The 12,500-nt window shown below is 41.4% G+C and overlaps 1 protein-coding gene across 1 annotated transcript in view; it reads left to right on the top strand.

Annotated features, from left to right (window-relative positions):
* The window catches only part of LOC138014925 (ER membrane protein complex subunit 3-like), an 18,101-nt gene extending 12,378 nt beyond the window's left edge, over positions 1–5,723 (top strand). The window contains exons 5-8 of the mRNA XM_068861815.1: positions 1–73; positions 2,701–2,780; positions 3,646–3,725; positions 4,959–5,723. The exon at positions 1–73 is cut by the window's left edge and continues 9 nt beyond it. Coding sequence (XP_068717916.1) covers positions 1–73; positions 2,701–2,780; positions 3,646–3,725; positions 4,959–5,081 — 356 coding nt within the window. The 3' untranslated portion in view covers positions 5,082–5,723. The remainder of the gene's footprint in view (positions 74–2,700; positions 2,781–3,645; positions 3,726–4,958) is intronic.
* Positions 5,724–12,500: the final 6,777 nt, after the last annotated feature.

The following is a 12,500-nucleotide window of genomic DNA, read 5'->3' on the forward strand; positions in this document are numbered from 1 at the left end:
CCTTCCCATTGACGTTGCGGTTCAAGGCAATGTTGCAGCGTGGAATAGACTTAACAACTCTAGATGCCTCATGGTATGTGTATTATTTGCATGTAGAAGACCAAGGATTAAAACAGGCACACAGGTGTTATGAATCCTTCATTCATGCATTTCACAAATACTTGTTACGCCTGAGTAAGCTTTGCTTTGACACCCCATGGCAGATTGAAGCTGGGACGTTTTGCACAATGTAGTTTTTACTCGTGGATATATCCACGAGTTTTGGTGAGGTTCTTTATGCAAATGTGTCACTCCTGCGTAACCGGAAGTTCGATCTAATAAGCCAATCAGGATCGATAATCACAACACGGCTTAGATCGCTGTGACTTCCTGTTCGCGAGGTTGTGCGCCACCATTACTGTATGTACGTCGCTTTTATACTGAAGTGTTTGAGCACCTTCCGCTGCATTTAGAAGCAAGAAACGGAAGAATTAAAGAAATGGCTTTCTTCGAAGGTGAAGCAAAATATTCTGAACAAGTACAGATTGGTGCAAAAAATTGTGCACCGCCTTTCACTGACCAACGCGAAGACTTGAATACATGTAGAAATGGAATAATCGATTAATTAACGATGGCCAAAAATGATGTGAGTGTCAGTAATAATTTCTACAAAGCAGTGGCAAAAAAAGAGCTTATATGAGAGACTCAGGGAAAAGAAAAACATTGCAAAACGCCAAAACAGATCTGAAAATATTGAAGCAGCAAGGGGATAGGAAAAGAAAAGCAATCCAGAACATATCAGAGACCCAAACAGAAAAGCATAAAACCATTTAAGGAAAGCTATGCAGAGCTCAAGGCTAAACCAAACTGAAATTTGTCAAGGTCAAGGCTCAGTTAGACATTCCATGTCAAAAGTGATTCAGTCTTTTTCGTGATAAGATAACACATGGCGCTGAATATATATGCACTTGCTGTGATCAGTTATGGTTCAGATCATCTGTATCTAAGTGTATCAAATATAATGATAAATATTCACAAGGTTTGTTGGAGGAATGTATAACTGGCGCAAAAAGTGTTAATATTACTGAATGGATCTGCTCTACTTGCTAAATCTGATGACATTAACATTATATGACCTGGCAACAAAAATCAGACCTTATTCAAAATTACCCTGTCATCTGTGCAACGAACTTTGAACACATGGTAGAGCTCTCTATAGAGGATGTGTTAAAGAGTAATCTTATGCCTGTTGGAGAAATGGTATACTTATTTCACAGGGTTGAATTCCAGCAAAGGGGATTACCTCACATACATGCAGTATTTTGGGTATCTAGTTGCATGAGAGCCCACCGTGCTGTTACACAATTATCCAACTATCAATGCTAATGCATAAAGAAAACTTCAGCCTGCCAATTTTAAACAATCGCGGTAACTTTCATATCCACGAGTAACGACAGTGGCACTTTGATTTATTCACCAGTTGGGAAGTCCCTGTTGGGAAAAAGTTAAATTAAGATGTTCCACAGTGAGGCTTAACACCATGGACCATCAAAGGCTGGTGAATGACATAAACTTGGTCCTTTGTGAAGGGAATAAAATGATGCTCTTCTGGTGACATTTAAGACAAATAATATAATACAATAATAATATGTAGATAAGCAGAGCTCCCATTTCTAACCCCAGAAAGCAATATAGTGAATACGGAGATAACTATGATTCTCCATAAAGTACAAAATTAATCGTCATTAGTGTATACAGGTAACAGAGATCAAACACCTCTGAGATGACAACAGTAAACAAACAATAGCCAAACAATAGCCAACAATTTTGATCAACAACTAAAACTAAAGTTACATTCACAGTAATCTCTTTCACAGCATTTTCTGTTTGACTGATAATCTTAATTGACACCTCTCTGCAGTTTAGAACAACATGAAAAATCTTGCTAATTAAAAAGATAAAGCGTAGTAAATTCGCTTACTCGACTCCAGTTTCACACTCGAACAAAGCAGCTCACGACTGGACATCAATTACACACAAAAAGCCTATAAATGTGATCGTTGAAATAATATGCTAGAACCTCTGTCAACACAGAATCGCAAATGTGTTTGAACAGGCCTTGTTCGTTTTAGTGAGTTTTACAAAATATGTGAGGCAGTGAGGCATGCATTAAGAAGGAAAACTGCCTGAAAGCTAACCACTGTAAATAAGTGTTTTGTCTCTCACTCTATTTCTTAAGGCTTTCTTCGCATAACTGAGTGTACCCAGATGTTGTTAACCCTTTCCTGTCCGAGGGGGACACACAATGATCACTCGCGTTCCCAGATGCTGTCCTGCCTCGCCACCTCAGGCTCTACCCCTGACAGTCTGTACAGATGGGTGGGCGTAGGCAGATGTCATAACCAAAATATCTCGCATGGATAGATTTCCCAAAAAACCTTACCCATGGTGCTCCGCTGATGCACTTCGCATGCCTGAGCTCTGCTAATATTATAATAGTGTTTTAGAATGCTTTTCAAAGAACTTTCAATTAAATTACACTGTATTTAACCATCACCAAGATAGTGCGTATTGATTTTTGCCATGATTTGGTAGTAAAGTAATGCTGAATGCTGAATGAACCAATCAGATTGCAGGAATTTCAGAATTTGCCGGCTCATCAACTCACATTTAAGAAAACAGTATTTCAAATGTGTGTGCTTTTTTTGTTTGTGTTTTCAGGGTCAGTTCAGTTTCCTGGTATTTCATCAATGTATTTGGCCTCAGAAGCATGTACTCTCTTGTGTTGGGTCAAGACAATGGTTTGTGTTCGGCTTACCTGGCCTTTAACTCTTTTAACAATAATCATAGGGGCCTTTATTTAAGTGTCAAGTCTTCTTGTGCAGGGGCGCTGATAGGTGACACTGTACCTGTGACGTTTGTAGTGACGACTGTCGATCAAGCGCGCTCAAAACCAACGAGCAACCCGGCACTTTCAAATGCGCGCGCTCACGATGCAAAACTTGTCTTTTCATTGTTAACACTAGCAAGATATCGGGACCTAAGCGATCTGTTAAGATCACCGATCGTTTCACATGTACCTCCGCAAATGTCATTTATTGCATAACCTGTACGTTATGCAATAAATTATAAATTGGTGAGACAGGTAGACGACTAGGTGACCGGCGATTTCGCGAACACCTTCGCGATGTTGAGAAGAATGACAAGGATGCATCTAAGCCAGTCGCTCGCCATTTTAATCTGCCTAACCACTCCAAAAAACACATGGCTATCTGCGGCCTTTCCCTACATCTACGTACGACGGAAAGCGGCAAGAATCTGGAACAAAAATTCATCTTTCAAATCGGCACCCTTAATCCTCACGGTATTAACGAACGCTTTTCATTTAACTAATATATTCCTATTTTTCACGTTGCCATGTTACCACCAATAGCGTAGCTCCTACTCTACTACAAAAACTACGTGTAACCCATAATCCCTCGATTCGCTCTGACGAAGGGCTAACGCTCGAAACGTCAGCTTTTAGAATCTCTGTACGATGGTCAATTTACATTATCAACTGCGTTGATAAACCAAATCTCTTAATGTCGAACGCAATAATTGTATCATATGACAGGATACGTTTTAAGTCAATTTTTTCTTTTTGTATTTTCTTGGCTTTGTTAGCTGCTGATCAAACTCGAGTCATGCAGGAACAAATGCAAATGCAGATGCAGATGCCCCAAGATCCCAGCAAGGCATTCAAGGTATTTGTACTGTTTTAATGTGTGCACATCATCATCATCATCATCATATCTTTATTTACCCTCGGATTTTAGAGTAGCTTGATGTTGCTAATATCTCCGAGCATTTACCTCCCAACCATGATACACCACAGAAGACAGCCCACAGCACAGGAACTCCATGCCCTACTCATGGCGAATACTCGTAGTATGTGGGTTCTTTTACGTCCCACGGGTTCTGAACATTAGGGAGTTTAAGAAACGACAACGGCTACAGCAACTACAACGCCAAAAAGCATGCAGTAATATTATTGGTTAAAAGAACCAAAATGATCGTGCTGCACGTGCGGCACGCATTTTTTATCAATTATCTCCCGTACTCGTCAAAACTACTACGTGAAATGACCAAATTTTAGGTTTTGACTGCAACGTGGACAAACTACAGTGAATCTTTCAGTCTCCGCACTCTTTACTTGAAATCCGTCCCTATTAATCCTCTTATAGGACACTTCGCCCATATTGTATAATAAAAACAAAGTGGAATAATCATGAAATACTTAAAATAGCTCAAACTTATATTTTGAAGTGACGTTTTCGTCGCCGTAGCCGTCGTGGTTTCTTAAACTCCCTATTGAAGGGTTGTGAGACGGGGTCTACGGTTTATCGTCCTTATCCGAGAAGACAAGAGAGTCTAACCATTTGCGGATGTCATTACAAAGGCAGCACTTTAAAGACCTTGAGTGTTGGCCCGGCCGGAGTTGATTTCACAACCTCCCGCATGACAGCCCCCGATGTTCAACCAACTGAGCCACCTATCCTTAGCCAGGTGCTTCAGATCTTATCAACGAATCTGATTGCATCAACGATGAATAAGATTGTCTGCTACTAGAGAAATTTTAAACTTAAAAGTGTCTTTCCCAGAAAGGAAGGGATCATCAAAGGGGACATACATTATGGTTGAGTAGACAGATGTTGTTGGAACTTTTGTCCCTAAGGGTTTCCTACAGGGAAGATATCTGTTTACAAACATCGCTTTTGTTATTAAAATGTGCCAACCACAGGAACAAAAGGTCTTTTGAGGCTCTGGTTGGCACATTAATTACAATAGGTGACATCAACGATATCTTCCCTATAGTCAAGTAAAATTGTCTAGCATTGGATTAAAATCTCTATGTCATCACTTGGAGAGAAAGGATAAACAACACCTCCTTCCACTCGTATCCCTTTTGGAAGTCTCAATTGTTGCTTTGTCTGTAGGCTGAGTGGGAAGCTCTGGAGATCGTAACTCACGAGTGGTCACTGGAGAATGTTGAGCACGAGATGATGGAGAGTTATTCACCTGCGGATATTAATGCCATCAACAAAGATAAATATGTTTAGTGACACAAATAACTTGCCATGAGGTTCTATCTTTTTCCTTGGACTATGCTGAAGGCTCGAAGAATGTTAGGAGTCGCGATGATACTGGAAGTTGGTTCTGAACCGTTTCATTCCCTGAAAATCCAGCGAGTTAGCTCCCTACTTTTCGGAACAAAACAAACAATTTGATTTCTTGTGTTTGAAACAGTAACCTTCAAACTTGCTGAATTGTTTCGATTCAGTGTATTGTTATATTTGTCCATCGTCCCTCGCTTGTTTCAAATCACCTGTTATTTCCTTGCGGTAGTAAACTGAGGTATACTTGCTTGGACTTTCATCACAACCAAGTCCATTTATTCTAGATCTATCCGCTGTGTATTAAAAAGAGGCCTCACAGAACCTTTTATCAATGGACTATCGAACTCATTGAGCTTCAATTGGTTAGCTTGTAAAAATTAAGAGAACATTTCTGTGAAAAGAACAGGAAGACTTGTTAAAAAAGGTCGCTAACGATTTCCACTGACTCGTGGGCTCGGTTGTTTAAAAGCCGATTAACGCTAATCCCAGATTAAAAATTAACCAAGGAGTTTATGTTTCTACTCCCAAATGCTGTTCATCGCTGGTATTCGGCAAAACTTTACTTTAGTAGAAGTCAATCTTGAACGAGAAAAATAAGCACAAATCCGTCTGGCATAAATTATATGTTTTGGCTTCGAAGGTATTCTTTGACCCGGCCTGTTCGAGGTTTACAGTGCTTTTAAGGTAGGAAACATCTAAGATTGCGACGACGAAAAGTGTTCGAGAAGCTGGAGAATGGGAACTGTGTCGTTTTCTACGGCCTGAGTTTGCAAACTTCACTGATTTTCCAGTTGGCGCCAAGGTCAAAATACGGCTTTCAAATCCATTTCTATTGCAATTTTCTCCTCATACTTCGCTAATGTAAGAGCAAGTAAAATTCCTCAAGATCAATTGAAAGTACTGCTGAGTTTATTGGTGGCAAAACGAGGCGGCCGATGAGGTCGACCGAGAGCTGAAGCCGCCGAAGATTATTTTGATGATTCGCCGGTTGAATTCAAACTCAAGCTCGTATCATCTGGAAACTTTTGCACAGGCGTTTTAAGCATTGTGATGTAATTTCTGTTTCCTTAAAATCAGTGTTTTGGGGATGTCTAATGTTATTTCCCCGCAACTATTGACTATAAATTATATTTTGAATTTACGTCACAGACACACTCTATCGCTCACGCGTCCAGCCGTCTCTTCTCGGGGAGGATACCCGAACTCGAGTGAGCGGCGGAAATCGAGCCTAGTCTAAAACACAAGCCACATTCCACAGGTCAAGACTAAAAGGCCCTACTCCACTGATGAACAACGAAGCCAAAATTTTCCCGTATACCTGAGTACGGATTAGGGTTGGGAGACACTTTTGGTGTTGGTTATTTATCTGAAGCAAAGTGACAAAGTTCACTGACCCGTGACCTGTGTTTTAGACCCACTGGCCTGAGACCTGGCTCACTTGAAAATCGCGCGCGTAAGTTACATCGCGGTGAAGCCCTCGTGAGAGAGCCGGCGAGAGGAAAACATGTCAACTAGCGAACCGGCGAGAGGAATGGGGAGAGGAAAAGTGTTCCTCTCGCCAGTTCGCTCACGCGGCTTCGTCGCGATGTAAGTTACGCACGCGATTTCTAAGTGATCCTCGCAGGCTATAGACCCACCGCTTTATCTGGAAAGTGGTAAAGTGGCCTTCACACGACAAACTAAATTTGGCAAACTCACGTTTGCCAATCGTTCACACGTCAAATATGAGTTTACTAACAACAAAAAGTTGGCGAAAGAGAGACAAGTTCTATTTGTCGCCAAGAGTTTGCCAACATGTGTCTTGCACACACGCCAACTTGAGTTTGCCAACAAAGATTTGCCAACTTTAGTTTGTCGTGTGAATGCCGCAGGAGGCAGTGTGGCCCAGTGGTTAGGACGCTTGCCTTGAGATCCGGAGATCCCGGGTTCAAGACCCGCTCTGACCACTCGTTGAATTTGATCCTGGTAGTCCCTGGTTCAACTTCCCAGCTGCACTTGTAAATAGCCAACTGGTTTGCCTCCGGCCAGTTAGAGTTTTCGTTTCGTTGATTGTTTCATTGGCCCTGAAAAGCCCCTATGGGGAGTGGTCAATTAAGTAAGTATTGTATTGTACCAAGCCTCTTGGGCTGAGTCGCATCAGGGTATGCTGGTTATATGATGAGGGAAGTTGGTAAACGCGAGAATACTTAGAGGAAAAACCTCTCGGATCAGAGTAAAATACCAACAAGCTAAAATGGATAAAAAAGTTTAATGGTGCTGCGTCGGTGGGGAAATAAAACACGGAAATGGGTTTATCAACTGGGTTGGTATGGTATGAAATTTACCACCATAAAGAAATTCGAAAGCTGGTGTTTCGAGCATTAGCCCTTCGTTAGAGCGAACTGACTCCTAAACGAAATGATCCATTCGCTCTGACGAAAGACTAAAGCTTGAAAAGGGTTTGTTAACTAGGTTGATATAGTAAATTGACCACTGTAGAGAAAATTGAAAGCCGACATTTCGAGCGTTACCCCTTCGATTTGGCGGTGGTCAATTTACCATATCAACCTAGCAACCTAGTTGATAGACCTATTTCTGTGCAACGATAAGCTGCACGCTGCAAGGTCGAGCACTCTGATGTATCCCTGGTTCGAGAGAGTGAGGGATGACGCAATGGTGAGAACACTCACCTCACACCAATGTGGCCCAGGTTCCATTCCCAGACTTGGCGTCACTTATATGTGGAGTGAGTTTGTTGGTTTTCTCCCTTGCTGCATGTGGTTTTTCTCCGGGTACTCAAGTTTTCCCCATCTCCTTAAAGTGCCACTACGATAAAAAAAATCACTTCTTTTTTTCCGTCAGATTTTGAAAGTGTGATTGCTCAATACTTGACTGGCAAAATTTATCCAAAGCCTATTTACTTTGAATGTAAGTTTTGAATTTCACGGCCCGCCATTACCCACGTTCAAAACTGACCGATTGGAAGGTTGGATCTAAGGAAAAGTGACGTCATTTACTCACTATCTTAAAATTGCAGCGTGTAAACGCAACTTATTTTATATGCAAAACACGAGTTTAAAAGTCTGAAGGCCCAAAAGACCCGTGATCCATATTAATTCAGCCGCGTACACACGCATTGCACTCTTAAACTAGTGAGTCTTTGACGTCATTTTCTCCTCGACCCAGCTCTTTCCTAAAATTTTGAAGTTTAATGGCGGACCAATAAATAAGAAAATTCCAGTTAAAATAAACAGGGGTCTTTTTAAAATCAGAACTTAAAGCTTGGGTCACTTAGTGTTTAGTTAACATAGTTTTGAAATCCAAAGAAAAAGCAAAATTATTGTTTTGGTCGTAGTAGCACTTTAAAAACCAACATTTGATTTGATTTCTTTCAAGTGACCCCAATAAGTGCCTCAGCGCTAAATACACTTGACACTTTAAAGGGAACCTCCTCCTCAACTCAAAAATGACTTTAAATCACAGGAAATAACCGTTACAGTCAAGTTAGTCTAAAGTATTTTCAAAGAAAGTGTTTGTGTCCGAAATAAATAAGTTTTAGAATGGCCTATTTTTGCTTTCAAATTTCGCGAGCGCCGCCATCTTGAATAATTAGGAAGCTTAAGCAAGCGCGTTTTTGAGACGCGGACGGCAACCGGAAGTGAGTTGTTTTCTCTTTTAACTTATCTTTACACAACCACATTTACATTGCTGAGTATCTCTCCGTTAGAGATGATTAGTATAAAAATCTGGGAGACACCATGCCATTGTCCTAGCGCGCGAAATGTTCTCTTCCGGTTGCCGTCCGCGTCTGAAAAACGCGCGTGCTTAAAGGCCGGTTTACACGGTGCGACTTGTCAGCCCGATTTTTGGCGGCGGCTTTGAACAAAAATCGGGCCGACATAAAAACTCTGTTGCACTGCAACAGATTATGTCGGCCCGATTGTTTTTAAAGCCGCCGCCAAAAATCGGGCCGACAAGTCGCACCGTGTAAACCGGCCTTAAGGTCCCTATTGTGACGTGTTACGGTTGCCCTATTATCATTAGACAAAAGCTCTTTGTGTCAGAACAATAGAGCACCCGTTACACGTCACTATTATTCAAGATGGCTGCGCCGTGAAATTTGAAAGTGAAAATAAGCGATTCTAAAAATTACTTTTCTTGATATCAACATTGTTTTAAAAACAAATTTCGGACAAATTTGTTTGTAAACATAATTACCTTCAACTTAAACTTATTCTGTATTAAGAATGGAGGTTCCCTTTAATAAAGTTCATTATCATCATTATTCTTAGATCAGGCGTCATAAGTGTGTGGAGTTTGTGTTGATTTTCTACTTTGCATCTAGAGTTTTTTGTCCTGTTACTCCAGTTTTCCACTCAAAAAATCAGCAATTAATTTGATTCGATTTCAATGAACAGAGGCCCCAATCACTGCACTACAAAACTTGACAAAAATAACGTTCATCATCATCGTGTGACCTTTTGAGGGCATGGCTCTCAGCAATGCGCCAATTCTTTATTAAAACGGCAGAAGTCGATCTGATTAATTGATTTTTGTCGAAAGTTTTCGGCATGTATTAATTTCAGCTCGTTACTTGACTATTTGCCAAAATCACTGAACAAGCACCAAAAATACATCATCAGCCTGCTTTTTGCCGTTGAGAGCAATCTCTGAAGTTTTATAAGTAGCATTAACTGTTAGCCCCTTTTATTTTCAAGATCGAAACGTTCATTCTCCTAACTAGTACCATATATTTCTTTGTTGGGTAGTCATAAGAATTTGGTGTTATATCAAGATCACACCTCTTATAGCTGATAATTATTTTCATTCTCATTACCTTCTGACTTACATTTCATTGAAATTGCGAGGAGAATTTACACGCCAATCACTCCTGGGGCACAATGGTTAAGAGAAAGCTTCCTCCAAGGACGCACTCCTCTTCCCGTCTGAGGAAACTCCGATCTATCCCAGAACTTAGTTTATAGAATAGTTTTTTAAGCTGTGTCCAGAGTGACGTTAAGAAAAGAACTTGAGCATCATGATCAAAGCACGCAACGTTTTGAGACGCGGATGGCAACCGGAAGTGAATTGTTTTCCCTTTTAACTTGTCCTCACACAACCACATTTATATCGTTAAGTATCTTTTTTCCATTAGAGATGATTAGTTTAAAAATCTGGGAGACACTAATTTCCATGCATGCGAAATGTTTTCGTCCGTTTATCTTCCGCGTCCCGGAAACGTCGCGTCGTTATAAGCCAGTTCTGGCTCAGGGCATAAACGAAGCACGCCTGGGGAAAGCATATCTTCAAACTAAAATATTCGGGTGGAAGCTATCATAAAATGTCATGTAAATAGGAGATAAACAGGAAAAAAAAGCGACAGACGGTCAAATTCAGGACAAACATGTAGGGTACACCTTTCAATGCTAACGGGTCCAACAGGTATCAGAATTGCACGCACCGAAACAAAGTTGGATAATCATTCAAGGTGCGTGCTTCTAAATAAGTTGTTCTCTCTTCCGAGGAGGAGGTATCTAATCCAAAAATCCTCGGATTAATATTTTTTGGTGAAAACGATCAACTTTTCGTAGCAGAAAAACTCAACCTCTCGATAGAGAGATTTTGTATAATTTAAAGGCAACAATGATTGACACTTTGCAGCTTGACTGAAAAATTCATCCTTCATATCGATTTTAGCTCATTTATATTTTTTTCCAACCGAGCAAAAAGCAATCGAGCTACACAAATAAAGGAAAGGCTGGAAAGTAATTTACCTCACATCTCGCCGATAAAATCACACTTCTCCGGCCAAATTCCGGCCATGGCCATGGCCACACGGATAAATGTACTTCTCTTTGACCTAGTTTCAAGGTCCAGTGAACATCCATTGCCGAGAAACAGCGATAAATAATCCTTCGAGGCTCTCTGACAACGAATTTGGACACGGCTGGTCAATCGTTCACTGATTTCTTCTCACTGTATCGAGGCTGAAATGCACTGTTGACCAGCCGTTGTAAGCGTACCCTGGTCGCCGAGGTTTTTCTTGAGCTGCAGCCGTTTTTAGGCTCGGTTGGTCCCTCCGAGCCTAAAAACGGCTGCGCAATCCGATTCCTTTTCCACATCCGGATCCGACTTCCCACATTTCCAGACACCCTGTCATTATCCTCTTTTTCCGTCTCTCGCTTTCTCCAACTTCGCCCGGAATATGAAAAACTTGATCGGATCAGACTTCGTATTTGTTACACACGATTTCGCGTGCTGGGAGTCGTATTTACATGTACCATAGACACATCTTTTAATCGTGACCATTCTGCAACTCGCGATCGGCGCTCGTCCCAGATAGAAATGACTACTGTCACTGATGCAGCGAGTACACCACACTCAAATCACGTTGAATCTATTTTATTACTGACCTCAAAGTGAACATGTATGACAATTTTAACACATGAAGGTATTCTTTATAATACAATATGAGGAATACATTTCGTTTTCTTCCTCCTAGTATCAGAAATCGAACCCAACTCACCCCCGTAAATCCTGTCAAAAACGGAGAGTAAAACCATCACGTCCCAAACGAAATCCTAACCATCGCAGTGACTAGTGTCTCCGTTGCATCACTTGAAAGTTCCACGCAAAATTGCGACCAACATTTTATGACTTTTATGTACGCTCCACAACACCGCCTCGCTGTGTGTTCTTATGTCCGATCTGCTCGAATGTCTGAACTTTCGAGGTCTGGTTAGCCTCCCACGCAGACACTCTTAGGGCTTCGTCAAGCGCTTCTTCCCCACGAGCGTCTGCTGAAACGAGCCGGAATTAACGTAGACCAATTGCAACGGACTTCCAGATTCTGGAGGTACACTTTTGGACCGTGAGAAATTTTGCGTACGGTAACTGCTAGACTTTCGAAAAGTCCTTCGTCTCATAGCGAGCTTACGCAACAGGACGGCAGAATGACGAAAAAATGTCGCGTGAGATCGGGAATGCACAGTCTCGCGCGACATTTTTTCGCCATTCTGCCGTCCTGAGTCTTCCAGCCGTCCTGTTGCGTAAACTCGCTAATAGCGCGTGGGACGACGACTTCGTAGCTCGCTCATACTCCTCGCGTCCGAAAAATCACGCTTCGCTCACCAAAACATTTTCTCCTGGGATTCTCGTAAGGTCGACTTAAGGCAATAAAGTCTACGTAGGTCACTGCAAGAAAATCGGCTTCGTTTGCTGGGCATTTATTAGTAAATCGCTGACTTCTCATTAAAAAGAGAAACTGTAGCGTATAAATTTCATGCTTTGGCTTAGATGTTTGTTGAAAAAGGCGAGAAAACAAGCAAGTACACACGGCAGAGCCCATTTATTGTTAGAAGACAGTATAGTTGGAATAGTGTT

Source organism: Montipora capricornis, chromosome 9 (genome assembly GCF_036669925.1).
Source record: "Montipora capricornis isolate CH-2021 chromosome 9, ASM3666992v2, whole genome shotgun sequence".
NCBI classification, from domain to species: domain Eukaryota; kingdom Metazoa; phylum Cnidaria; class Anthozoa; order Scleractinia; family Acroporidae; genus Montipora; species Montipora capricornis.